This window comes from Melanostigma gelatinosum (genome assembly GCF_949748355.1).
Source record: "Melanostigma gelatinosum genome assembly, chromosome: 3".
Classification (NCBI taxonomy): Eukaryota; Metazoa; Chordata; class Actinopteri; order Perciformes; family Zoarcidae; genus Melanostigma; species Melanostigma gelatinosum.
This window is the reverse complement of record NC_136636.1, coordinates 13,463,925-13,490,751: the sequence shown is the minus strand read 5'-3', so window position 1 is coordinate 13,490,751 and position 26,827 is coordinate 13,463,925. Positions and strand designations below refer to the sequence as shown.

General features: G+C 41.7%; 3 protein-coding genes across 3 annotated transcripts in view; 2 read left to right on the top strand and 1 right to left on the bottom strand.

Moving 5' to 3' along the window:
• Window positions 1–1,364: 1,364 nt before the first annotated feature.
• LOC306775451 (ras-related protein rab7-like) lies at window positions 1,365–10,963 on the bottom strand. Its single transcript, XM_079265887.1, has 6 exons — window positions 10,628–10,963; window positions 6,081–6,143; window positions 4,358–4,484; window positions 3,940–4,158; window positions 2,849–2,977; window positions 1,365–2,696 (listed from the first exon to the last, which is right to left on the bottom strand). Exons 2-6 carry the CDS (start codon window positions 6,131–6,133, stop codon window positions 2,601–2,603), a joined length of 624 nt encoding a protein of 207 aa, XP_079122013.1. The 5' UTR covers window positions 6,134–6,143; window positions 10,628–10,963; the 3' UTR covers window positions 1,365–2,600.
• A 3,330-nt stretch (window positions 10,964–14,293) lies between these two features.
• Window positions 14,294–17,734, top strand: LOC306775874 (fibroleukin). The gene is made up of 6 exons (XM_079266423.1): window positions 14,294–14,412; window positions 15,116–15,311; window positions 15,687–15,764; window positions 15,844–15,956; window positions 16,093–16,355; window positions 16,834–17,734. Exons 1-6 carry the CDS (start codon window positions 14,332–14,334, stop codon window positions 17,174–17,176), a joined length of 1,074 nt encoding a protein of 357 aa, XP_079122549.1. The 5' UTR covers window positions 14,294–14,331; the 3' UTR covers window positions 17,177–17,734.
• Window positions 17,735–20,929: 3,195 nt separating this feature from the next.
• The window catches only part of gata2b (GATA binding protein 2b), a gene marked incomplete at both ends in the record, with an annotated part of 15,320 nt that continues 9,422 nt past the window's right edge, over window positions 20,930–26,827 (top strand). The window contains 1 exon segment of the mRNA XM_079266078.1: window positions 20,930–21,005. Coding sequence (XP_079122204.1) covers window positions 20,930–21,005 — 76 coding nt within the window.

Sequence of the window (26,827 nt, the reverse complement as noted above, 5' to 3'; positions counted from 1 at the left end):
TTCTCAATTATAAACATGCCACAGATGTCATTTCTGTTCGATTCTTCGAGCAAACAGAAATGTAGCTCTGTGCAGGGACACTTATAAAACTTTACAATCCTCACAAAAATCCCTTTAAATTATAGAGCAGCACTTAGCCCATATTGAGCAGTTGGGCTTGTCAGACAAATCTGGACTAATAACCTCAGTATTTCTAAAATCCTGACTACAGCCCTGGCAATGTGAACTTTGTATTATATAATTAGGCAGTGCAGGATATCAGATTCAGCTTGAACATCCACGGGAATAGACCTTTCTCATGGAAGAGATTTTTAGAATTGTCATAGCAGGAAACACAGAGTAGCAACATTAATGACTCCCTTCCATCAAGTGTCCCAGTCAGCCATAACAGTGAGCCAGCATACACAAACCCAGGGCCTTGGAACTAGCTCATCTAAATGGAATGCAGCCGTTCTCAATGCGTTCACGGCTATGACAATCAGCAACGTGTGCTGAGAAAAAAGGACTGTAGGCCTGTGACACTCACAGCAGTAACAGCACAGGTGTAAATAATGAAATTAATTTGAATTGTGCATAATGTCTCACTGTCATGATTTGCTTGTGCTTGTCCTACTATGGCACATGGAAATGCATCAGGTGCAAGGCTGTGTTCTTCAAGGCCACGCAGACCTTTAAAAGTTTGCCAATTATTCTGGCTGATTTGACTTCTTTTGACATTAAAGTCAGGTGGACCTATTGTGTGGCTGTGGGAAAAATATGTACCATATATACCACCATAAAACCATATAAAGTGAACTGTTGAGTGGAGTGAGTTGAAACAGTCTGAGTTTGCTAAAGTAATCCAATTCCATATGATTGAAAGAATCATAAAATGGTGTACAGGTGAAGGTGCAGCTACACTTACAGGCCAGTCAGGGGGCTGTCAGTCAAGCACCTCGTGCACACACCCTCACAGTCCCAAGGAGAAGTCTAATCTGCTAAAATAAGTGAAAACACCCATGCGTGGGCATCAACGTTTTTGAAACACTGCAGTGCATTTTATCATACAAATAGGCCTCCCTTAAGAGGCTCTGACTTGTCAGAATAAGAGAAGCGAAGGTGTAAATAATGATATTAATGACTGCTGAATTCCGTTCAGCTGCATTGATTTTAGGGTATTGTGCACGCTCGCTCACTGTGACGGCTTCCTGGGACACTTTAATAGAACAGAGCAGTCGTTAACGTTAATAGTAAAGTCACACCTGAATGCCAAGAAACATAATTATTCACCATGCAAATGGATTCTTTAAGATATTGTAAGAAAGTAACCACACAGTCAAACAAAAATTGAGACACATAATGCTACACCATTGATATATTCAAGAGTTTTATTATTTGACGTCCCAATTTTCTTTGACAACATCATTGGCATTGCAGCGATTTTTTTTTTTCTATAAGGAGAAAGAGTAACACCAGGGAAAGACGTTGGATCGTTTCTTTAAATGGAAGAGAGAACGTCCATTTCAGTTGGATCCATCTGCCATTTATACACCGTAATGCACCATCCGTTAAAAATATGAAGTACTTAGCCAACCTGAGCTACAAGCAGATAGAGAACAGCAATAACAAAGACATGACAGAAGACGGGTGTATGCTGTGTTGGTGACACGTATTGTAATTCCATAGAGTTAAAAGATGTCTGATGAAGAACAAAACACATACAGCAATAATAGTAGCAGTACAAGTAATGTTACATAAAAGGCAAATATTAATATATCAAGGAATGAATCCATGTTTTACACTGTGTCTGCGGTATCAGCTTTTACTTAATATCTACTTAGGAACATTTCTTCTGCAGTGTGAGGCAGGTATAAACCCATGAACACACACTTGAAGGGAAAAGGCAGTACAATCACCATAGTGTTCAACAGATTCTCAGGGGACATATTTGACAGGGAAAACAAGTGAGGAGGTATCATTTGAAGCTTGCGCGTGTGTAGCAGACGTTGCCCAAAATCAGTCATCCCTCTATAATATTTAAAGGCAAAAAACATAAAAAGAAAGTGCAAAAAAACAAGTTTGGGTTTCAGGCTAGAGAAATAACATCAGCCAATTAAAATATATATAGTTCAACTCAATTATGCTTTGACAGATTGGCAATAGAAAGCAAAAAGAAAACAGAAAGAGCGAATAGGATACTTGGGATGCTGACATTAGCCAACATCATCTCACATTACAGAGCTTCAGCCAGTCGATCTAGAGTTTCCGGTTGCACTCTGTGAACATGGCTCCATCTTTCCCCCTCAGCGTGAGTGTCAGGGGCCAAAGTCAGAAAAATGGGCGGGCGGGACATGAAATCACTCACTATCAAGTCAGGGACTCTCTGGTCAGAAGGGGTGTCATTCTTCTCTCGTGTGATCTTTGGGCACTGGATTTATCAGCGAGTGTACGCTAGTGTATTAATTTGTGTACTGCGTGAGGGTTTGTGTCGATGGAATAAACAGTGGCGTGAAGGAGGAAGACCAGTAGGAGAGTCTTCTCCCCGGGAGCGAGGTGCAGGTGATGGAACCGGTGACTAGGTGTTTCAGAAAGCCAAGAGAGAAGATGGTCCAAGTTGTCCCTTAGCAGCTGCAGCTTTCTGCTGAAGGTTTAGCTCTGTCATTCCTATCCAGTTTTATAGGCTCTGGGAATTCATTATACAGCTCCACCTCTGTCTCCTGAAAGGCAGAAAGAGGAAGAACAAAATCAGAATGGGAGGAAATGTAACTGACTTAGTCATTAAGACCGGGTTTTTAAATCATTCAGCTATCATTGCATTAAGATATGCAAACAAAGCACACATTTTTCATTTTAAGATACTTTTACTCACTTGTTTGAGGGCGTTGCGTGCAATTGTCTGGAATGCCTGTTCTACATTTATGGCTTCTTTGGCGCTGGTCTCAAAGTAGGGGATGTTGTTCTTACTCTGACACCAAGCCTGAGCCCTTTTGGTGGTTACCTGCGTTGCGTGTATGAAGAGGAAGAGAGTTATGAATACAGTGAGCTGGAATATACAAGGACGGGTTCATGGTTGTTTCCACAAAAAGAAAAAAAGAACTAATGATGTTAAACTTCATGTTATTTCACATTATTGTTTTTTTGAGTGAAGTGGTTTAAGATCATCATGCTCCATAAGAAGTATTTCCAGATAAATAATAAAGTTCCAATGTCCCTCCTTATGGACTCTCGAGAGGCCAACGAGCAGACACGTCTATGCTCGATATGTCCACACGACTCCTAAGTTGGAGCTGTTGTTAGGTCACAGAACTTCTGGGAAGTAAGGAATTGTTTTGGACAATATCTTTGAGATCATCTCTGTAACCGTCTCCCAGAACTCTGCAACCTCTGGGCACTCCCAACCCAAATGAAAACATGTGCCCAACTTATTTTGAGTGCATAGGATGCAGTTTGGTGATGGTCCAGCTTCCATTTTATACAATGTGCGGAGAGTGACGCATGTTCTGTGAATAGAATTAAAATGAATAGCTTGATGGCTAAGCTCCCTGGAAGATAGTTGCATCTTCTGCCATATTAGTTTACAAAATGGGCTGGAGCTCTTTGGTGAGAGGCCCGCCTTCCACAGTCGGTCAACAGATAGGGTCTCACAGGAGGCCTCATGCCAGATGTAATGTGCTGTAGAGACCAGTCCGCTGGGGCTGGTTAGAGCTGTCTGAAATGTTTGTGTGGAGAAAGGTTATGTTCTAAGGCACATCATAAGTGTGCATCGCTGTGCAGAGTTGGAGATAGAAAACCAGATGTGTGGAGTAGATTAAAATGTTTATGGATGTCTTGAAATGCATCAAACACTGAGGATTTCACCATCACTCTCAACAGCCATTACTGATGAGCATTTGAAATGGGAGTTTAAAGGATCTGACGTTCAAATGCAGCAGAGGTAATGATTTATAATGAGGTCATCACCTGTCTGTTCTCCAAGTCAATCTTGTTGCCGAGCACCACGAAGGGGAAGTTCTCTGGATCCCGAGGGCTGGCCTGGATCAGGAACTCATCCCTCCAGCTGTCGAGTGTCTTGAAGGTGTTGGGTGCAGTCACGTCAAACACCAGCACACAGCAGTCGGCTCCACGATAGAACGCAACGCCCAAAGACTGGAACCTCTCCTGGCCAGCTGTATCCCAGATCTAGACAACAAACAAGGAGGCCAACACTTTAGTAAATGGACAAGATCACAGGAGCAAGTGAGAGGACTGCAACAAATATGAACAACTGTGGCGATAATGCAAAAATACTGATGCTGTGGGATGAGTCTAGTAAAAGGAAGGAACAAATAAAAGATTCGTTCTCCAAGATGTAACCTTTCCAGCTTTAATGTTACCATACCTGCATTGTCACGAGTCGGTCGTCCACCATCACCTCCTTGGTGAGGAAGTCTGCTCCTATTGTAGCTTTGTACTGGTTACTAAACTTCTTGTTCACATACTGGTTCATTAGGGAGGTCTTTCCAACACTGAAGAGTAGAAGACAAGAGGATAACAGACACCGTAGATGTTAGAGCAAGAATAAAAAGGTGGTACAGGTCGATCCACTGGCAGACTTGAGAAAAAGCTGCTCTTCTCATGCAGCGTGTCTACATTGCTCATAGCTCTGAATAGCATTTACGGCTAACTGGCTTGGCCAGTTGCTGCTAGCACAACAGCTATTCAGAGCTATGAGCAACAACAGTTATTGCCTCATTGCTTTTCGTTTGGTAGCCGTGAGAGACCTTAGTCTGTAATGCAAGTATGTCTGCATGAAAAGATATACAAAGATATATTATATATTCGCTAATGCTAATCGCGGTTAGCATTTCCCCATTGGCCGTAATGTTAAAATTAGCTTAGAAGCTAGCGACATGTTATGATATTCATAGAAGAAGACAACTTTAGTACTGTTAAAAACATCTTGCTGTTCAACCGGGACACCTGCGGCTTATAGACCAGTGCGGCTTATCTATGTACAAATTATTTTAAGAATCAGCTGGCGCGGCCTGTATACTGGTGCGCTCTATAGTCCGGAAAGTGCGGTGGTTCAATCTGATCCCTAATCAGTGCAAACAACTGAATGACCTGTGTGGGTTATGGAGCACTGATCGGTATGTGCAGGAGGCGTAAACAGATCAATGCCCCAAACTAGTCAGCGCTGGAATCTAGACTAAATTTTTACATTGGTTGCACTGGTGTGCTCAACTTTTGGCACCACAATAATACATTTTAAGCATTGCTGTTTTTGTCAGCTCCCATACACATTGGTTATATCTGAACATATTATGGAAATGACAAAGAAGGAATAAAGAAGCAGATAAATGTTTTTTAAGTCAGAGGCCGCTATCTCTGCTGAAGGTGTTGGGTCTGAAGGGCAAGTAAAGGGTTAAAGGGACCATGAAGTTAAACCTGATACTTTTTCAATATCTTGTAGCTGCACTGTTGAGGTCCAATCTGGTGAGCGTTACAGTAGTTTCATAATATACTGCGGCTTAATGTCTGTAAGGCTGCAATATTGTCAAGTGATGCAATTTCCTGACTTTTAGAGCAGCGAATGTTTTCACCCTCTTGGCCATCAGTCTCACATTGCCGTTGGAATTTATTTTAACCATGATGAAAACATTACCAAGCTATGGTTTGGAATAGGGAACCGAATTTAAGAACATGTCACAGACAAAGTGTCGTCAGTAGAGGACACAATTAAAACACAGTAGATCTTTCCAATATCACACAGCTCTAGTATCTCATATCACAATATTTAAGAAATGCTGTGAAACATCAAGTGTTTGCGTACAATACTTTTCTCAACCCCATGCAGTACTTAGCATGAAAGGCAATGGCAGTGATTATGTCTCAATGGCTTTGCAAATAAAAACATGTGGTTGAACAACAGTAACAGTTTTATGGCAAGGAAGTAACTCGAATCAGACCAGTCCTCAATGAGTAGACTCAATAGAAATAATACCTTTGCTTTTAGGTTTTTTTCCCCACCAATCTATTTGTAGAACAAACCGAACGGATCATTTAATTCCCCGAATTGCTGATTTTGACATGTAGCAGAGACATATCCTGTTGTGACTCACCCGGAATCTCCCAGGATGATGACTTTCAGGAGCACTTTCTTCCTGGATGTCATTTTTCCACAGCTGCAGAAAGACGAACAACAAAAAGTTTAGCATACAGACAGCAATAAACAATGCCTTCCTAACGCCTTCATCGCAAGTCAAAGACAAGTTCTTTATTGCTCAGGGACAATAAAATCAATACAAAGGTAAATCTGTTTCTATGCAGACAGGCTCTTTAGACTACAAAGTTGTCTGTAGAGTTGTATGCCTCTGGACCAATCAGGTTTGAATACCACTCATTCCAGTCATGTGCTTTGTAAGTTGTTGGACAAATCACGAGGAACACATCATCATTCTCTCTTTCATGCACATCAGGAAGTTCCCCTTTAGACAACCGACTTCTTCTTTTCACTAGAACTCCAAACCAAGTGACTCACTGAGGCGTTTTTGGTGATATCGCTTTCACTATGCGAATACAACCTTCTACTGCGTTAGTACACTCAATCATCAGTCAGATACCGTTTTTACTTAAAATGACCAGCATTTACAACACTAGCTAGGGGGACACTGTACATATATGTATCTCTCCCGTGATTGGGGTGAGTCAGTCAGAGATTCAGTAGGTGACGTTACTTTAGGAAAACCGTTCACCGTTAAGCAAACGGTGTCATTTCTGAGCTCTCCAGTGAGCAGTGGATCGGATAATTTCTTCCATATCTCGTCAAAATTAAGGAAGCAATATCTGAGATAGTAAGTGAGTGAGAAAATTATGTATTACACCCCCCCCCCCCTCCAGCTGATGATTCATTTAGAAAATGTCTAAATCTGGGAGATGATTCATACAACCATGTTTCCACAAAAGTGAGGAAGTTAACTGTGCAATTGTAGAATACCAGAAAGAAGCAATGAGGTGCATTATACATCACTCCTTCATGACAGACAGAAATATGACTTATCTTATTAAAAAAAGGAACTGTGTTGCATTTACATTTAAAAAAATGGCCATCTTGCTCTTGTGTTCCTTCGCCAACCAGTCAATTTTACTATACCTCGATGATACATCTATGCCTGTCATCACTTCACCCTAATAAGCCAATTTCATTAAATTGTCTAATTAGCATATGAAGTCTTGACTCATGGCCAATAACATGTTTTGTGAGGTCACAGTGAGCTTTTGGAGGTTTGTGCCAAATTTGAAGAACATCCCTCCAGTTGCTCCTCAGGCTGCTTCATCTTTTCTCACACTTTTGTCTCAACTGTGCCAAGTAAATAGTCCAGCATATTGCTACTGACGAGAAGAAAAACGTAGAAAGCCTGCTGAATGTCTGCATCATATGAAGGCGAAACAATGTCAAAATCTGCAAGCACAAACGCGAACGTAGAGGCCCCACACGTGCAACTCAAACAGCCGCGCACGCAAATGACTTCTGCGAGCACTTTCACATCACTCCATGCAGAATTGCAAAATATGCTATTATTGAAGCCCGTGCGGAGAAAGCCACCTTCATACCGCCGCCGGGCGTCTGTGCCTGGAGTGATATTCGGCCAATCCAAAGACGAAGATTGTACATTTAGTGATACAATGTACAATGGGTCTGCCCACTTACTGTCAAGAAGAAAAACTTGTAAGCAGGTGAAATTTTCGCATGCGAGCAGAAGAGCGGTGATAGAAGTCGTATTCCTCGCCCTCAAAGCGTGCTTGTCTCCTTGCAGGCTTCAATTTTTGCTCGCGTCGAGATATTCTGCGTGGAGTGATGTGGAAAGTAATTTGCGTGCACGGCTGTTTGAGTTGCACACGCGGGACCTCTACACCTGCGTGCATGAATCTCATTTGCTATTGTGGATTTTGACGTTGATTTGCCTTCACAGCATCATTGACTCAGTGAGAATGGCAGCAGTAGCAGCTGTCTGATGCGAATAAGTCACCTATGACACAATGTTTCCTCATAACACTGACCATTATCCTAACCGTCACTTTGGCCATAATAATATATGGTAGGTATTTACAGTACATATCACACAGAAAAAAATATATAAGCAAATGTATTTGTTTGTCTAATATTGTTTGAAATTAAAAAAAATGTCTTTAAATGAAAAATTCTGTCCCAGATTTGGGGGAATAAAAATAATTACTTTCATCCTTTTTTGGCAGTGACGCACGGTAACCGGTTTGACAACGGTTTAACAGAGCACATGACCGCTTCCCATCAGCTCTTCACATCCGTAAACATCATCATGCACAAAGCACAATAGATATTTTAGACATGCCAATCTACCAGCTCAAACAGGTTGTTGTAACCTCAGCCCTAAAAATAAATTCAAACTCTGAAGCTAAACACAAACACTGCAAACACAAGCGCTCCATCAGGAGCTGGAAAGTACACTTGCATACTTTCTGAAGGGAACGAGCACACAGCACTCCAGTGGCTACCAAACTGTGAAGCACAGTATGAGAACAGTATGGTAGGGATGGATTTGCTGACAACGGCACATTTCTTAAGTCTAGAAACTCAACTCAGGTCTTTAACCTTTGATAAACAGCAGAGCATTAGACATTGATACCTGAGTGCATGACGATCATCTCAGACAAGAGGTTCAGAAATCAGGTGGCTGCTTCTCACTTAAGTCAGTTATTAAAGATAAAATAAAGATAGAGGAAAACAAACTCTGAAGGTATTTATACAATATCTGCAGGTCTGTGGAAATACCTGAAGATATGGCACTCTAGAAAATAACACTGTACAATTGTCCTGAAAAGATGAATATAATGGAAATATGTGTTTGCCATCATTTTCTGTTAAGAAATTCCTTCTGCTGTGTCATGAGCAGTTCAGTCAATTTCAAAAAACTGTGCAAACTTTTTTATTACATAAGCCTGCACTAAACTATGCAAAAGGTGATATAGTTTAGAGTAGTGTTGTAGAGAGTCTGGTACTAATATGTTGAGTTCTCATTCCTGAGAAAAAAATGATTTGATCCATCTAGTATTTCATTTCCTGTCTACCATTAAGAGTTGAATACATAACTGCTCTGTTCGATCCTTAAAAATAACACTAATATAAATAATTATGTCAAAACAGAAAGTTAAATAGTTTCATTCTTTGACAAACTGATAATTCAAACAATTTTTAAAGCCACATTCTTTTATGTATGTTTTATCCTTCCATTGTTCATGGTCTCCCGTCTATTTACATTATTTAGGAATCCAGAAGGATTACTGGGCAAATATCTGTAAACAATTTGGCATCACCAATATTAAGATTTTCTTTCATGGAGGCAACTGCCCATCACTACACAAGGTAATATTAGACTGTTCATGGATCTCACATGTGTTGTACGAAGGTAAAGTGCTGGACATATTGCTCTCTCTGGCTGGAAATGGCACAAGCAGCTGAATTCACAGATCACTTCTGATATGGATTATGCCGGCACGCACAGACACAAACTCTGGACTAAAAATAGATTTGGACGACTTCAGATGTTTCTCAATGTTCAAACCCATCTCGACATATTATACAATCAGGCCATCTTTTTGTTTCCTGGTTAGCTACGTAGCATGTATCTTGGTTAGTAAAATGTTAACCTTCTGATGTCGTTATTCACGATTGTATCAAATAGGAAAATAAATGTGACGAAAAAGACAAATCCAGTACTCCACACTTAAGCACTCCATACAGTGGAGCAAACGGGAGGGTACAATGTAAACTGGGTCTCAGTTTACATTGCCCAGCTACAATGGTAACTGTGAAAACATTTCAGCCATTTTAACATGAGAAACCTGCATAACCATAAGATATGCTGAGCAACTATACATAAAAAAAACCCCAAACAATTCATGGCAAGACATTAGATACGAGTAAATCTCAAATGAATTACTGCAATCAATCAGTAGCATGCCACAGTCATCATACTCTACTTTTTATGTAATATGTATGATTTCGAAAGCCAATGAAAACGAAATAAGGTTTAAAATTGAATAAGAAAAGCAATAGATTTCAGGTCACACGTCTCGGCAAGTTTTATAGCTTTTAAAGAAGGTTAATGGGCGTTGTAGCCACAATAAAGCACCTTTAGACACATCATCTGAAGGACATGTACCTGCGTGATCTGTGAGTCATAACCAAAACCTGGTGCATGTGTCGTCTATGTCAGAGACACGGGATGTTTCTCTCAGACAGCCTGTTGACAGCAGTCATGGATAAAGTCGATAACCATGAAGACACCTCGACACGTGATTAATCAACCATACAGAGAGTGCTAGTTTTATGCCTCACACTCCCTACTTCTCTAAAGTATTGAGAGAAAACAACGTTCCGTCTGTCAACATGTTGACACATTGTTGACGACCAAACCTCGTCTCCCCGGTTCTCCTTCCTTGTTGGAGTCGACCCAAAGGAGCCCCAGGCCGGCCTTGTTTTTGTCAACCGGCATCTCGAAAAACATTGCACCATGGCATTAGCATTAACATAACGTCACAGCGTCGGCGTTCACAGGACACTGGATAAATTGATGAGAGAGCAAACACTGTGCATATAAATCACACAGTTGTCGTTTCAAGAACCTACCTTCGACTTGTAACACACCGAACCGTTGACTTCTTGCCGGGACTCGAGCAGGCTGCGCGCTGACTAGTTGTTGTGCAGGACGGTTAGCGTTATTGGCTAACTAGGCGTTACGTTAGCTAGCTAGCTCGCTCGCTCGCTGAACTCGTTAGCTAGCGTTAATTTGGCGATACCACGTTTCAAATTCTTAGAGAAATACGTTGCCCGTTGCGTGAACACTAACAATACCCTTGTCGTAAATTGACGACGCAGATTAACTACAGCTGGTGTGTAAATTTGGCACGTTGCTTCAAGGCTTGTCTACCAGCGCGCTAACTGTCTGCTATCCTCAGCGTCTCTCTTCCCCTTTCACTTCCTCCTCCTCCAAAACAACGCCTGCGTCCTTCGTCACACGCAGCTAATCGACTGACTCAGCCCACTTCTGTTTTTGATATTCAGCATTGACTAACCTTTCTGGTTGTTGGTCTTTGGTGGACAGAGCAATCTTTGAAAACAGTTCAATGTCCAGGCTCAGCTCAAGTTTTCAGGGGGTTGTTATCAATGCAACAGTTAAAGAAGAATTCATGTAAAGAGATATGAACCTACAGTATATCGTATCATGATTGGTATGGAGGTTGAGTTTTAGGTCCCTCCACATGTGGATGTAAAAGTAGGAGTATTGCAGCAATTTATGATGAAGGGTTCACAAAAGAAAATAAAGATCAAGATCAAGGCATCTGCCTCCTAAATGCCCTTCTTTTTAAAACCTCACACCCCCAGTTTGAAACACATGTCTGTTAAAATGTTTATGCCTTGACCCCAAATGGAGATAACCCTGACACAATCATCACGATTATATGTGTAGACTATGGCTAAGTAGCACTCCACATGAACTACACTTAAAATAAGCGGAGTGCCCCTTTAAAATCAGAGGTTGACACTTTTTTCTTGCAAAACTCTGCAAACAGCAGCTGAGAAAAACATTTAAATCCATTTAGTTGTCTTGCTGGAGCTTTTAAGCATATTACATTAACTTCATCATCAGTAAATACACTACTTCACTGCTCTGAGGGGCCCTCTTACTTTAATATTCCTGCCCCCCCCCACCAGTGCTGCTTTTTCAACTTCACATGATCAACAGAACAAGTTAGAGATGTGATGGTTCTGTGTGATTAACTGCAGAGAATCAAAGACCAAAGGGAGAGCTCTGATGATCCACCACTAGAGGACAGAATCAACCCACTTTGATGAATGAACCAAATTAACTGGTGGCCCCGGACACCAGTCCACATTTAGGTTTTGGGCCTCTGTAAAGCAATGTAACACTCTGTTGTTGACATTGTGCTGAGAAAGTGTTCCTGTTAAATCAAAAATAGGTGAGATGAGTTGCTTCTGTGACATATGAAAGACTTCCCCTCCAAGCACAAAAACACAGTGTTGCAGAAACATGTAAAGATTGGGATGCATGTCAGTCTTTACAGCCGGTCTGCAGACTGTTAGTCCATGAAAGAGTGTGTGTGTGTGTGTGTGCCATGTGATATCTTTAAAATACTTGTCTGACGGATATGACAGAAAGGTTATGTCTGTTTTCCTGTCCAATGAAAACACATGTATGTATACTTTCAAAGTATGACAAAACATTTGAGGATACCGTGACACTTTAAAATTGAAAAACAACATTAAATCGATAACAAATGTGTGGTATTGATATATCAACATCTAATTATGATATAAAGATATATAAAAAAGATACTACTAATTCCACTTGGTGCAAGATGTCTGCATAAACTCACAACTGAGTTCACAGACATACTTTAAGTTCTTTAAGAAATATGATTTCTGGTTAGTGTGACACACACGCGATCTTTTCAAAAGGGGAACTTGATTCGTAACATCTGAAATGAGCTTCTGGTTTGAATTCTTTTCAGACGCAGCTAAATTAAATGGAACTGGATGACTCACAATAGTCACATTTAGTATTTTCATTGGTCTTACTGTGGCTGTATTTATTGGTGAATGTGTGTTTTACTATCTTGTATGTGATATTTATAATGTCATATATTATTTTGATATGTTGTTATATTCTATTTTTAGGGTACATCCGGCCAGAGACGACAGATTGACATTAGTCATTTAAACTAATTCATTTACAGTTGTTTTTCTGTTAATCAAAGAATGAATACAAATAAACCATTATAAAATTAGTTATTGGAGAAATTCTGAACTGTTGCGTCCATATAGATCTTATTGTTCATCATATTCCCAGTGTTGCGATGATCATTTATCTAACAGCATCTTTAAATAATTATGTACCAAGAGAAAAGTGTGTGAATATAGGAACATAAAATTCTTGACTCTCTTATGAGTGTATCGTTATTTTAACTCCTACATTTTTTCTAAATGACACAGCGCTGCAATTGGCTCATCAGAACAACCATTTCACATTACGAGGTCATTTTTCCTCATCAAGCCTAACAGAGACCTCATCTTGATTTTGCCCTGCTCCATGTTCATGTGTAAGTGTGTCTTCATGTATGTGTTTGCTCTCCTAGTTAGTGGGAGTGTGCCTCTGCAGATCCCTGATGACTGGTGTTTATAGAGGAATTCTTGCCTTCTTGCTCCTATTGAATGCAGAGTCTTTATGGCCTCTTTGGACCTCCGTTTGTCAACACAAACACTGCGACACAAAAGGATGTGAGTGAGAAACCGGTGCACAGGAGGAAAGGAGCCACATACTTTAGGCATCTGCTACATTTCTATCTCTACAAACATTGCTGCGTATGCACGTTGAGGGGTACGACTAAGAGGAGGTGAAAGTCTGTTCAGAATGGGCATGGCTTTCTTCAGAGGAATACAAAGTTATTCTTCATGCATGAACATACAGCATGTGAGGCAGGTGAACAGCTCATCCACAGCATTAAAAAAAAAGTCCATTAATCTGTGAACGACTGGTTTACATTTTCTTAATGTTACACTGCATGTGTGTGTGTGTGTGTGTGTGTGTGTGTGTGTAAACATTTACCTCTGTGTGTGGCTGTGTGGGAGTCTAAGAGAGAGAGCATGAGATGAGTTCATGAGATGGACAGATTGTGTGTGTGTGCGTGCCACAGGGGGGTGGGTGCATTAGTCTGTGTCAGACAGCAAAGAGTGCCGCAGTTATTTAGGAATCTGAGCCAAAGCAACCTCACTAACAGACAGAGAGCAGAAGAAAGAGGAGGACCGGGAGTGAGATGAACTGAGGGAAAAAAAGAAAGAAGAAGAAGAAGAGGATGAATGAAGCACAAATAGAGAACAAGACAGTCAAGGATGGCAATAGAAATATTTAAACAAAAAAAGACAGGTCAGCAAACACTTTACACCTGAAGAGGCAGTTGTTGAGATAAAGGAAAGTGACGTGAACGTTTTCTAAGAATCATCAACAACAAAAGGACAACGAACTTTCAACTCAGAGAAAGAAGGTTTTCCTTTCGAACCACTGCTCAAGAGTTTAAGTCAAAGGTCAGGGCGAGGCTGCATTTCTGCATTTTCCCATGGTTCCACTCGGTTCTCTCAGTTTGCTTCCTCTGCTGTTGCTGTATTTGGGAGCACTGCTGTCCTCGGATGCCTCTCCGGACTGCACGCACCCTCCCTGCAGAGACATGCTGGTGGCTGCACCCATCCAGCCCAGGACGGGAGCAGGAGTGGGTTCCGGGGCCTGTGAGGGTCAAACTAGCTCAACAGCCTGCAGGATGAGGGTTTCACTTCCAGCCATCTCAGATGTTCCTCGGATGGTGGAGCAGAGGCACGAGCTCCCCCAGGTTCAGCCTAAGGTGAGTGACATCACCTACAGTGTCGTGGCAGTCCCAATGAGATGTATTGTTTACAAAGCTTAACATGTTATTCTAAGAAAAGCCAGATAATACAACTTTTAATCTCAGCCATGTAATAGTGAGATGATTCAGAAACATTGATGGGCGAGTTGAAGCAGAGCTGACCCCCTGTCTAATCATGCACGTGTGTCAGGGAGACTGAGCAGCGTACTGTCAGGCACAGGTCAGCAGGACCTTTCTCACGGGACAGTCGGCACACTAAACTTGGCACCGCCTAACAGACATGGAGCAATGACGGTGAGCAATCAAAGAAGGGATACAATTAGATCTGCTTTAAAAATGTCCTCATCATATGGTTGTGCTGAGCTCATGCAGCAACAGGTGTGTGTGTGTGTGTGTGTGTGTGTGTGTGTGTGTGTGTGTGTGTGTGTGTGTGTGTGTGTGTGTGTGTGAGGGACGTGAATACAATGCCTGATGTAAGTGTAAGAGACAGATTGAGTGTGACACAAAACATGCCACTGAGCTATGAGTTTTGCTTTTAAACTTTGGGATGTATGATAATGCACATGCACATTTTCGTTATTTAAAATCATTATTTCACTCAACAACAGACATGAATCTTTCTTGGTGAATAAAGAGGATTAGGCACTGCTGTGTGCAACAATGTTTTACCAAGAATCACCTGTGCGCACTGTCTTTGCAGACTGCAGGTGTCAAAGAGCGTCTCGTTCAGCTGCAGCGCTGCATGCGCTCTCTCCAGGAAACTGGGAGCCCCTGGAGTCCCGGGGGCCAGGAGAACAACTCTCTAGGAGCCATCCTGGCACTAATGGCAGCTGTGCTGACAGAGTGTGACCTCCACTGTCACAGCCAGGCCCTTAGGGCGATGGCCAAACGACTCAGTGAGTAGTACATATACGTATATATCCTCCACCTCGGCAACAAACCGACAAATACACACACACACACACACACACACACACACAAAGAAACACAGCACAGTCACTCCCCCACTCACAGTAAACACAACCTCAATGAGGCCTGCTAAGTGTCGGTCATAGGTGAGTGCATAGGAATTTTACTGCACTCAGAAGGATGAGAAAAATTTAATTTACAAGCACACACAGACACACACACACACACACACATATTGTAAGGCTCACAACGTGAGGAAGATTCATCATACAAACTTGAACCCCTCTCTAGTACATAGAGGCAAAGCTTGTATCTTCAACCCTTGCGTCTCACTGATAACCCAATCTCTCTCTGGTTGAAAGAGAGTGCAGCCGTGGGAAGAGAAGGGGAGAGAGACCTGCTGCTTTTCCTGAAGAGCATCACACAACATCCACCCACAGGTAAGGGCATCAGGAGTGACCACATGAACAAATTGTTGCTTATTAAGTTGAATACAAATGTACTCTGTGTGGTTCTCAGTTGCCCCCTTGGAGAGGTTACATCCTCAGGACTGTGCAGAGATTTACAGGCTCGGGATCAAAGATAATGGAATCTACACCATCCAGCCTGACCTGCACAGGCCGGCATTGGAGGTATTTCAGAGTCACCACACTCATAAAACACAAAGACGGACCCCCAACCCATTCCTCTTCTTTTAGAGATGTGTGTGCTATCTGTGGATCACTAAAATCTAGGCTTTATAATATCAAAGACTTTGTTTTGGCTCAGGCTAAATGTGACATGGAGACGGCGGGTGGTGGGTGGACGGTGATCCAGAATCGGCGGGACGGCTCACTGGACTTCAACAGGACATGGCAGGAATACCGGGAGGGCTTTGGCAGTCCGCAGGGAGAGCACTGGCTGGGGAACACAGCGCTGCACGCCCTCACCTCCGCTGGCCAACACCAACTCCGCATCGAGCTGGAGGACTGGCACCAGCAGAAGCGCCATGCTACCTACAACCACTTCAAAGTGGCCTCAGAGGCACAGAGGTGAGACACACTGCAGAGGCACAGACACACACTTTCTGCAACACTGAGAAGGGTGGAATTAACTGTCTTGAATGAAATTGGACAACAATCAAAGTTTAGAAAGAAATGTCTCGGTTATCATTTAAAACTGAGACACGCTCAGAATTTGCTTTATTATGAATATTTGGTTGTAGTTTGATTGGGTTTTATTGACAGTGCTGGCAAGATAAGGAAACAACGACAGATATGTCATTAAGTCTTGATTCAAATGTTGCTAAACTCTGAGTGGCGCATGGAAGTATGTGACAATTGAATCTCGCCAACAGAAATCTGGGTTGTGGTATTATACCAGTACGGTCAGTGCATGGCTGCTTGTGTGTGTGTGTATGTGTGTGTGTGTGTAATGTGTATCCACTTGGTTCCCCAGTACACACATGAGGATTTGGATGCTACGCACAATCCTCATAAATGTGTCATATGTTGTTTCTCTTTCTTCCAGGTATCGTTTGACAGCACGGGAGTACTCTGGCGATGCGGGCAATGCATTGAGCTACAGCAAACGTTACAACCACGACAGCAGATCCTTCAGCACGGCTGACCGAGACCACGACCGTTATGCAGCTGGAAACTGTGGTCAGTACTACGGTGCAGGCTGGTGGTTCGATGCTTGCCTGGCAGCTAACCTGAATGGACGTTATTACCGTGGGCGCTACAGTGGGGTGACCAACGGGATCTACTGGGGGACATGGTACATCCTGACAGATGGACGAACTGGAGAACGCTACTCCTTCAAGAGGGTGGAGATGAAGACGAGGCCCAGAAACGTTGTCGGAACATCCTAAGTAACAGCAACAATTCTCACAGATAATTATGTCAGTTTTCTTTAAGTCACTGTGCGGACAGAGCAGCTTTCATGTCACTTATCAGTTACATGCAGGTGGCAGCTAATAGATGAAACAAATATACAAAAATGTCTAAACATTCACTAGGAGACTGTTTGAAGCTACACTCCACATATACATATTTTTTTGTTTATTAAGGGGCTTCTCTCGTGCAAAACCACATTTATAGCGTTTCTCCATAGCAGTAATAGAAAGAAATAGATAGTGAAAATACCGCTTATAAAAGCTGTTATCGTAATACAGTTCGAGAATCTTTATTGTACATTAGAAATAACATTCTGTGGTACTTTAATGAATCACTAGGAAGCCTACTGGCGCTGTGTCTGCATGCAATCATTATTTAAACGTAAAGGGTGATTTTATAGTGATGCCACACGTTCACATACAACATACTAGAACAGAAACTGTTCATAAAAGTGATCCTACAAGAATGCATGGGCCCCTACCTGCCTAAGCTCCATGATCCATTAAAATAGGCTACTGTCTGCAACTGCTCACATGTGTTTTCGGTCAGATGATGCCATGAGAGAAAATGTCTCACTCTATGAGGCAAAGAGGTCATTGTGACCCTGCAGGGGGCTCTAACAGTTAGGTGTTACACAGCTTCTCAAATTCAGACTTTATCACCATGTTGTACATGCAACAGAGAGCTGATAGGGATTTTTAAACCTGTCTCTGTCTACTCACAGGCCCCTGTGTTCTGCCTCCAACGGTATTAACATAGAGCCAAACCACAAGCTCACGATTTGACACTAAACAGTTTTGTAGAGGCCATTTTTCTCACCTTGCCTTGCTCATACTTTCCCAGGTCTAAGCCTGACACACTGCTGCTGGCTGTTCAGAGCCTTACTCTGTCGTCATACCACGAAACTGCCCTGCACCCACCACTATCAACTCAAACACACACAGAGCACACACTCTGCTTCACCTGCTTTTTGGAGTTGGCGTCAGGCGGCCGGCTCCCTCTCTGGCTGTGCTTCACAAAGGCTTTTCTGGGAGTTTAGAGTTGGTGCGTGAGCGCTCACGTTGGCCGTGCGTGTGCGATGCTTGTGTCTTTGTGTGGAGGTGGTGTTGGGATGGTCAGTGAGTGTGTGGATGGCTGCACCTATTTTAGCAGGGTTCACGGTGAGCTGTCAGTCTCTCCGACAAGCAGGGTGTCTAATATTAACCAGAGAGGGGCCTCAGCGGGCTCTGATCTAAACACACACACTCACCGCGGGCAGACTCCAGACCAGCCACGGTATTTCACATACTTATACACACACTGGGACATGCCCGTAATCATCTGCGCACACACACACACACACACACACACACACACACACACACACACACACACACACACACACACACACACACACACACACACACACACACACACAGGAGAGACTCTGACTATAGACTACAGTTGTTCTCTCAGCAGAAAAGGAGGTGCATGATGTGCTTGACTTCATTAAAACAAGTGCACATTGGAAATAAAATGGCCTCCATTGAGGACAGTTTGATCATGCCGCCTTGATTATTGTTATGCAGCCACAAGCTCCCTTCCCCCTTTTCTTTGTCTTACACATAAACTTGCACACACATGCAAACACACAGACAGCAGACAGTTAATCATAAGTAATCAAGACCAATCATCCATATAAGCCATTATGCATATCAGCTTTCTTATTTGATTTTGTGTGTGTGTGTGCGTGTGTGTGCGCGCCCACTGTAATACCAGAGAAACCACTGCAAGGTTGCAAGGTGAAAGGATCCATGTTGTGCCCCCTGGTGGCTCCTGATCGTACTGGAGAGTCAGAGAACATTTTTATTTCAGTTGAAGACACTGGAATCATCTGCAGTGGGTCAAATTATAATGAACACATTGTCCTGTTGGTTTGAATAAAGTGTCTATCTTTGAAAAATGTTAATTATGATCAATCTCTCAAATGCAGCTCAATAGGTTCAATCGCCTAAAAAAAATGAATTACTGAATAAATAAATAAATCACTTGTTCCAACTCCTTGTGATGTTCTACTCATCGTCACATTCATTCTTTTCCTTGCATTACATCCCTCGTTCTCAATTCACCCCCCAAAGAAATAAATGGATGAATACATACATTTCATTCTTACTCTGAGCTGCAGTTACTTTACAGATCAATGCGTCCTCTTCTTTTCTCCTCTCCTCCTCTCTGCATCCATCAGTCTTGTTGACAAGGGAGGAACAGAGACCCAGGGTTGTGTCACCACAGTATCCTGGCACAGTGTCTGGAGTGGGGTGATAGTGGTGGTGTAGCAGGGTGTGAGGGGTACCCGGCAGGCTCTGCCGCCCCAGGGCCGGAAGCCCAGCCTGGGCAGCGGTTAGCCAGCACATCCCTCTGAGAAACATTGCGCTCCTCTGAGGGAAGTTCCCCTGTGACCTGTGTCATTCATTAGAGTGTGCCACGAGAAGACATCAGATTAAAAACATACGTCTAACTCATCTTTGAACCCCTTTTGTTGGCCCTAATAGTGTGCTGAGAGCACTCGCTACACTTCTGGAGGCAAACATTCACAAGATGTCTTATCTGGCTATCTGCTGCATTTGATGCACAGGCTGATCTGTATATAGTCATGATGGTCACAGAAACATTACAGACAATGAACAAAAGCCAAATCTCTAAATGGCCACTGCAAAACATTTTATTTTATTTTTTTGAGGCAATATCCATTCATAAATCCAGTAAAGCTGATCATCTAGTAATCAGCCTCACTCTGTGTAAAAAGTGACAAATCATGTGCGAAGGCTTAGACTAACTTCAGTGTACACTTTGCAATTTCACTGAAGTAAAAATACAAGTTCCAGTCCCTCCTCAGATTTAGTTCAGTTAGAGAGAGGACCTGCATAGATCAAAAGCTGACCAACAAAATGGTCAGGTATTTCATAAAGAGCATGAATATGTCCAGCTTTCACAGATAAACAGTTTGAAGCCCATCGAACCTTATTCTTGACTACTTTTAGAGTGAAACGTAAGAAAGCCAGTCTGTCTCTGATTAACACCAGGTGGCAATGTTGCTTAGCAAAGAGGAGATCTGGGATATGATTTTCCATCTGTCTTGCTGGCACTTTCACAAAAGAAACTGCAACTCCATCACAAACACAAAGAGGCAGACATATTCTGCACAGAGACACTACACAACAATAGATATTGTGCTCTGTATGAAAATAAACAGTTGAAAACAATAACTGGGTCAAGTTTACGTGAACACTACTGCATGAGAAGGTAAATTATGTCAAGCTATATGTTTTAGTAAAACGTGATTTCTTTCAGTGTTTTTGATGCATCAGGCGGATGAGTTCATCAGAACAAGAGCAAAAACAAGACAGCTTTGACTGACAAATTGTTAAAATACAGTTTTTTGCGGGTTTGAGGTTCAACTCAAACCCCAAAACTCTTTGCAGTTCTTCTTGTCAACACTAGGGCACCATAACAGAGGTTAGAGGTCAAAGGACAAAATAAATACTACAACTAGAAGAATTGGAGTTTGTTTTTTCACAACTTCAAAATACAGTTATAATATGTAATATTTTGAGTGTTTTCCATACAGGTTCAACAGCGGTGTGTCTAAAGTAGAACAGGAATCAGTGATGTGACAGCGTGAACGCCGCAGGAGGAGGTGGTGACTCTGCGTCCTGTGGAAGGAACTTTTAATTCTTTCTTCTGCTCACATGGTGATAAGGGTGCGCATGTGGCCTTTCGAGGATGAGTATGGGAGGAAGGCTCAGGGGGAGGAAGCAGGAGTGCGTGAGGTTTCGAAGGTGTGTGAGTACAACAGGCCGTTGGAGGCTCCCCCTCCCTGACCACAGGGCCACCGAGAGACAGCCTGTGCCTGTTTTTAATACTGGTCCTGCAGAAAACCAGAGCAAAGCAGCGTTCCGTTTGAAACCGGAATTCACCAGAACAAGTGTATCCTGATGTGGTGAGGAGCTGGGGTGAGGAGGGGGGAGTAAGGAGGGGAGGACACAGGGCGCGCCATGTGCGAGGCCTCATTCCATCTCTTGTCATTTCTAGATCTGCAAAAGAAAGTGAAAAAGGTTGTTTTTTTTTCAGGGAGGTGAAAAAACACGAGGGGTTGTTTTGTGTGTGAAGATCTGTAACCCTGAGTAACATTTTAATGAAAATATATTTATATAATTCACACTAAGCATATGCAGCATCTGGCTGTTGTCTACTTGATGCTAATATACTCTTTTCCCCCACGTGGTTGAAAATGGTGCCTGGCACACACTCATGTGAGACAAAGCTGAATTACTTGAATGATCAGGGCTTTGATGCCTGTAAAATAATAGGATCACAGCAGTGAATTATGAGTCCTCCCCCATGACTGTGAATGACAGCAAACCAGAAAGTGATAAAACGCCATTTTCCAGTGTGTTTGTCCCTCAACTCAAGCTGTATACACTGACGCCTTAAGAAGCCTTATAATGTTGTAAAGATTTGAAAAGTCAAGAAAACAAAGTCTTATAAAACCTTTCTCTGCAGCACAGAGAGTCCAAGTAACTGTCGAGGCTTTCACTGCTTCCTGGTGCAACACCTTTTGTTCTTTGTTCACATGCGCTACCATTATCAATATGACCGCTCTCAACTTTGCACGGTGATGAAATGTCAATGTTGTGTCTGCAAAAAAACAAGCTTTAAAAGTGAATTTGTGCCGACTCTAAAATAATTCTGCGACTTTTTATTCAAGTAAAAGCACAAATATTTATATATATCCAGAAATACTCTTGAAAACCTTCAAGCCCAAGACATTATTTGGTGGAAATGCTTCACATCAGTTGCCCGCTTTTGTTCCCGTTTGAATCAGAGTCTCTGGTGTTGACTGTTTCCATTAAAATCCACCAAACTGCCACTCTGATACGGAGGGGAGAAGGAGAAAATACTGTAGCGAGAGGAAAGGTGACGAGATTGAGAATGCTGATCAGGCAAACTCCATTTCTGAAATCAAAGGATTATCTAATCTGATAATGCAGACTGACATAAACACAGATGAAAGGAAACCACCAGGTCAGATGCAGCTCATCGTAATCCACAAATACCAGGAAAACATGAATAAACCAACAAACATGCACACGGTGTCTGGGAAAAAATTATGAAACTTGAACAGTGTGTGTGTGTGTGTGTGTGTGTGTGTGTGTGTGTGTGTGTCTTTTTACTCTGCCTCGACTCTGCAGGTTCAAGAGAGAAGGCAACAGAGAAGAAGACAAACACAGCTGACCATTGGGCTGCTTTAATACATCTTTCATACTACTTCACTTCTTCCCCATCACGCAGGCACACGCACCCACGCACACGCACACACACACGCACGCACACACACGCACGCACACGCACGCACACGCACACGTAGTTTGTAACTGCAATCTTATGACTTGAACAGAGCGAGAGACAGAGAGGAACAAAGGGTAGAGATGGATTAGATCCTGCTTATTCGTCTCTCTCTCTCTCTCTCTCTCTCTCTCTCTCTCTCTCTCGCTCGCTCTCTCTCTCTCTCTCTCTCTCTCTCTGTGTGTGAGTGAGACAGACGACAGGTTAGCTCTGGAGAATCAGCTTAAGCAAAGAGGTAAACATTTCTTCACAGGAGGAAGAGGAAAGTCAGGGGATTTATAGACTCACAATCACTGAGGATCAAACACAGAGTGAACAAAGAGATACACACACACACACACACAGAACCTAAACCTTTAGACAATATAAAGCACACGGTTGCACTTACATATTGCAGTAAAGTCTTTGTCAATTAAGTTGTGGACACATTATATTCAACCTTTTGCTGGCGGCCATTGCTGTCACACAGATTTCCCTATGTGACATGGACTACAATAATGTGAATGACTGAAAGAAAACATGAGGAAAAGCCAGAGACAATGTTGGTCTATCCGAGCTCCATGATAGCTTCACGGCTCTATGGATGTCAACGCTGGTCCATCAGTCGGTCGGTCGGATGGTCGGTTCAAGTCATAGTTTCCAGAGAATTCAACTTATTGACTTTAGTGATCTCTTGACTTTGTATCGAGCGCCACCAGCAGGTCAAAGATTTTGCTCATCCTGTGAACTATCTCAATATCTACTCAATGGATTAGCACAAACGTTTGCATAAAACATTTGAATTCAAGTGACCATAAGTAGCTTTTCTAGTTTTCTGGCCAGTAAGCAAATGCTTTAATGACAAGCAACTGCCTTCGCAATCTTTACACACTATTAAACACATTTGAACATGCACACTGGCTCACCAGCACACACACCCACACACACACACACACACACACACACACACACACAACTCCCGCTCCCACAAGAACTGGATTCCCGTAAAGACAAAATAAAAGCACGTTGTCTGAAATTGATGAACACACACAGGTTGAGAAAAAAAGGAGGTGTTTTGAATTCTACAACTCCCTGACCAGCTCCAGTGAGACAGAGTTTGACTGACAGGTTGTTAGTGACAAGGTGTTGTAAACTTTCACTTCCTGCTGCTCTCTGGGTAGGAAGTGAAGTGGTGAACCTCTGACCTGTAATGACTTTGTAAAGACTCTGCTCAAGACTACACACAGTGAAGTAAGGGCTCAAGTAGGGACATTCAGAAGATACCAACAGTAGTTCAAGAGGATGGATATAACGAAAGCCATAGAATGAGAGACAGAATGTTCTGCATGCATACACACTTAAGCACACTGACATAGGATTAAGTGCAGTATACTCAAACAGTACTTGAGTAGAGGTACACCTGACTTCATACCAGTTCAAATTTCCCTTACTTTTGACCTGTTGCCTCAACACTGCCTCCTCTGGATGACCTCATGTTTCTGAAAGATTTCACTCATTACTGCAGTGACATTTCAAAACATGCCTGTCCACAACGGGCTGGATAATAAAAACGGCTCATACAAACTCAACATATACTGCGCTTACTTGGGTTCTTCTTAGCAAAACACCTGCCATGACATCACATACCCAAGTCACGTATACTCACGGTCAGAAACACCAGTGAAATATACTCTGGTTCAGGACAGAAAATCAGGGGCAAACTTTACCGTTTGGCGAGGTAGCAACTAAAGGGGCCTCAAACAGTTATAGATACAGATATACAGTTACAATATATGAAAAATATGGAATATGTTTCTATTCTAACTCATTGTCCCCAAAATAATTTTCCGTCATATTCATCATATTAGAATTGAAAGCTCTTGAACAGACGTTAAGTAAATATCAGTACATTGTGGCGATAATCTTTCTCATTCACTCTTCACTTGAAGTTAACATTTAAGTAAAAATAAATATTAATAGTTGTCATTTTACTATTAGTAATTAGTAGTTTTACTTTGAAAAAAAGGAAGGCCTACTTCTTTTACCACTACCAATACCACTATTCCCAGTTAGAGAAAAAGGATGAAACACTCTTAGTGGAGGTGATTGCCAAATAGACGTATTAGTTGCTTGTTTTGGCATAACCACTCCGGATATGAAGTTGAGCATGGATTTACTTAGCAGAGGTATTTAGCTGGAGGTAACGTTATTCGTGCTATAAGGTAGTGTGGCAAAAACATACAATTGAAGAAAATGTAGCAATAGCAGGCTATATGCAGCATCCAGGAGAACGAGTGAACTGCAGTCAATGAACCACTGTCTGCCTGCTGTGGATGACATGATGGACTGCAGTGCCCTGAAGCGCTGCCGCTGCCGCTACACAGAGAGCACTGTTCGCTTATGGATTGAAAGTTTAATAATATGGAACGTGTCAGATGTCCATATCCCCAGCAATACACCCGCCAAGTGTGGAGATGAACGGTTCTGGAAAAATGCGAAGAACACCCAGACAGACAGAGATTCCTTGATGTATTGCATACCCTAACCCGATACTATCACCACTGAGTGACTGGTTGATGGATGAGTCAGTCAGTCAGCGAATGTTAAAGTAAACAACAAAAACATACAACAGATTAAAATAAATTAATAACTGAATAAAATAAAATAAATATTTTTATAAAATATAATAAATAATTAAATTGAAGAAAATTCAACACAAAATAAATGATAAATTAATTGATTTCATGAATTATGTTTTAATGAACTTTGAAATCTAAATTTAATACATTTTTAATTAGATTTGGATTTTTTTTAAATGATCGAATAGACCATATGATAATTCTAAACTCTACTTTATTCATTTATTTCATTTGGTGAATATTTTGAATGAGCAATGAATTGTCAGGCAGATCTTGAGAGCACATTTTAGTTGCAAGCATAATTCTAACAGGCAGCTGAAACATTGAAATATTTCAAGTTCATCAGCAAACAACAGTTTTTCTCAGTGTCCAAGATGTGCAAACTGTCATCTATTATTAGATTGTTTTGTTTTGTTAATGAGTTGATTTGATTCTTATTAACTCACCCGCCATCAAAATATGCTTTTAAAGGTTGATTATTGGTGCATGTTTTTCTTAGACACTGACGCAATGAGACACATTACCTGCAGCAAATGACTGACTCTGTAACCAGGTCTTAGGCCTTTGTGAAGTTATAACTGACACGCCCTTTATTTTTTAGGCCTTTCTCCAAACTCTGCCAGTAAGGATGTTTTGTGATTACGACCCATGGACTGCCAGGCTGCTACCCCAGAAATTCTCAAATGTTTTGATCTCTATGATTAGTGATTAGTACTGCACAATCTGAGGAGGTGTTGTATAATCCAATCTTTGTTTTTGTCTCTTGAAAAAAAAGGAAGCAAAGGAAGGAACTACAGGATTTTAGATGCATAAGAGAAAAGTGCAACATAAAAATATAATTATAGTGCACAGCGGTGCTTAACCAAAGAAAATCACTGTTCACCACAAACACATGAGTCCTTATGATATTAAAGGGGAATTCAGGGAGGTTTGTTTTCTGCTGTGGGAGGTTTGTATCTGTCAAAGCATGTCAGCAAAGGTCATTGCATTGGTTCAACTATAATGTGAAAATAAAAATGGTAAATGCTCTGTCACTGTAGGGTGGAGGAGGAGGTGGAGGATGAGAAGAAGCACTCCTGGTTGGCTTGAGGAGAAGAAGCACTCCTGGTTGGCTTGACTTTACATTTGACCTTTTCGGGAAGGAGAACTAATCCTTGAATATAATAGACTGTAAGATATGGAAAATGACTGCGCTGTTATCTCTGTTACCCTGGAGACCATCAGCAGCACCCAGGGCTGCTGCAGCTGCCAAGTTATTAAGCATCCAGTTTGTACATACTGGAAAAATACCTTTTCTAAGGTTCCTCTATTTATTGTTTCTGCCTATAAAGGATACTTCTTTTCATATTTGTGTCAAGCATGCAACTACATCTTTTGTGTCTTAAATAAAAAAAAATAAAAAAAAATAAAAAATTGTGAAGTTATGTCTTTGTGTCTTCAAGACAAGCCAGAAATTGGAAACACATTTTCCCATTTCCATTCATTATAATTTGGTTAATAGATGTTTTGAGGAAATTATTGAATAATTTGTCAAAATAGGAGATAACCTCGTGTTATAATGAGACTTGTAAAATTTGACTTTGGTCAATGGCCTAATGAAACCATCTTCACTGTTTTCATTAT

Excerpts from the sequence above, each read along its gene's own strand:
- LOC306775451 (XM_079265887.1), bottom strand. The coding sequence starts at position 6,133 with ATGACATCCAGGAAGAAAGTGCTCCTGAAAGTCATCATCCTGGGAGAT. Across the intron at positions 4,485-6,080 it reads ATCATCCTGGGAGATTCCGG|TGTTGGAAAGACCTCCCTAA; the intron begins GTGAGTCACAAC and ends TCTACTCTTCAG. Across the intron at positions 2,978-3,939 it reads TTGACTTGGAGAACAGACAG|GTAACCACCAAAAGGGCTCA; the intron begins GTGATGACCTCA and ends CACGCAACGCAG.
- LOC306775874 (XM_079266423.1), top strand. The coding sequence starts at position 14,332 with ATGAGGGTTTCACTTCCAGCCATCTCAGATGTTCCTCGGATGGTGGAG. Across the intron at positions 14,413-15,115 it reads TCCCCCAGGTTCAGCCTAAG|ACTGCAGGTGTCAAAGAGCG; the intron begins GTGAGTGACATC and ends CTGTCTTTGCAG. Across the intron at positions 15,765-15,843 it reads CACACAACATCCACCCACAG|TTGCCCCCTTGGAGAGGTTA; the intron begins GTAAGGGCATCA and ends TGTGGTTCTCAG.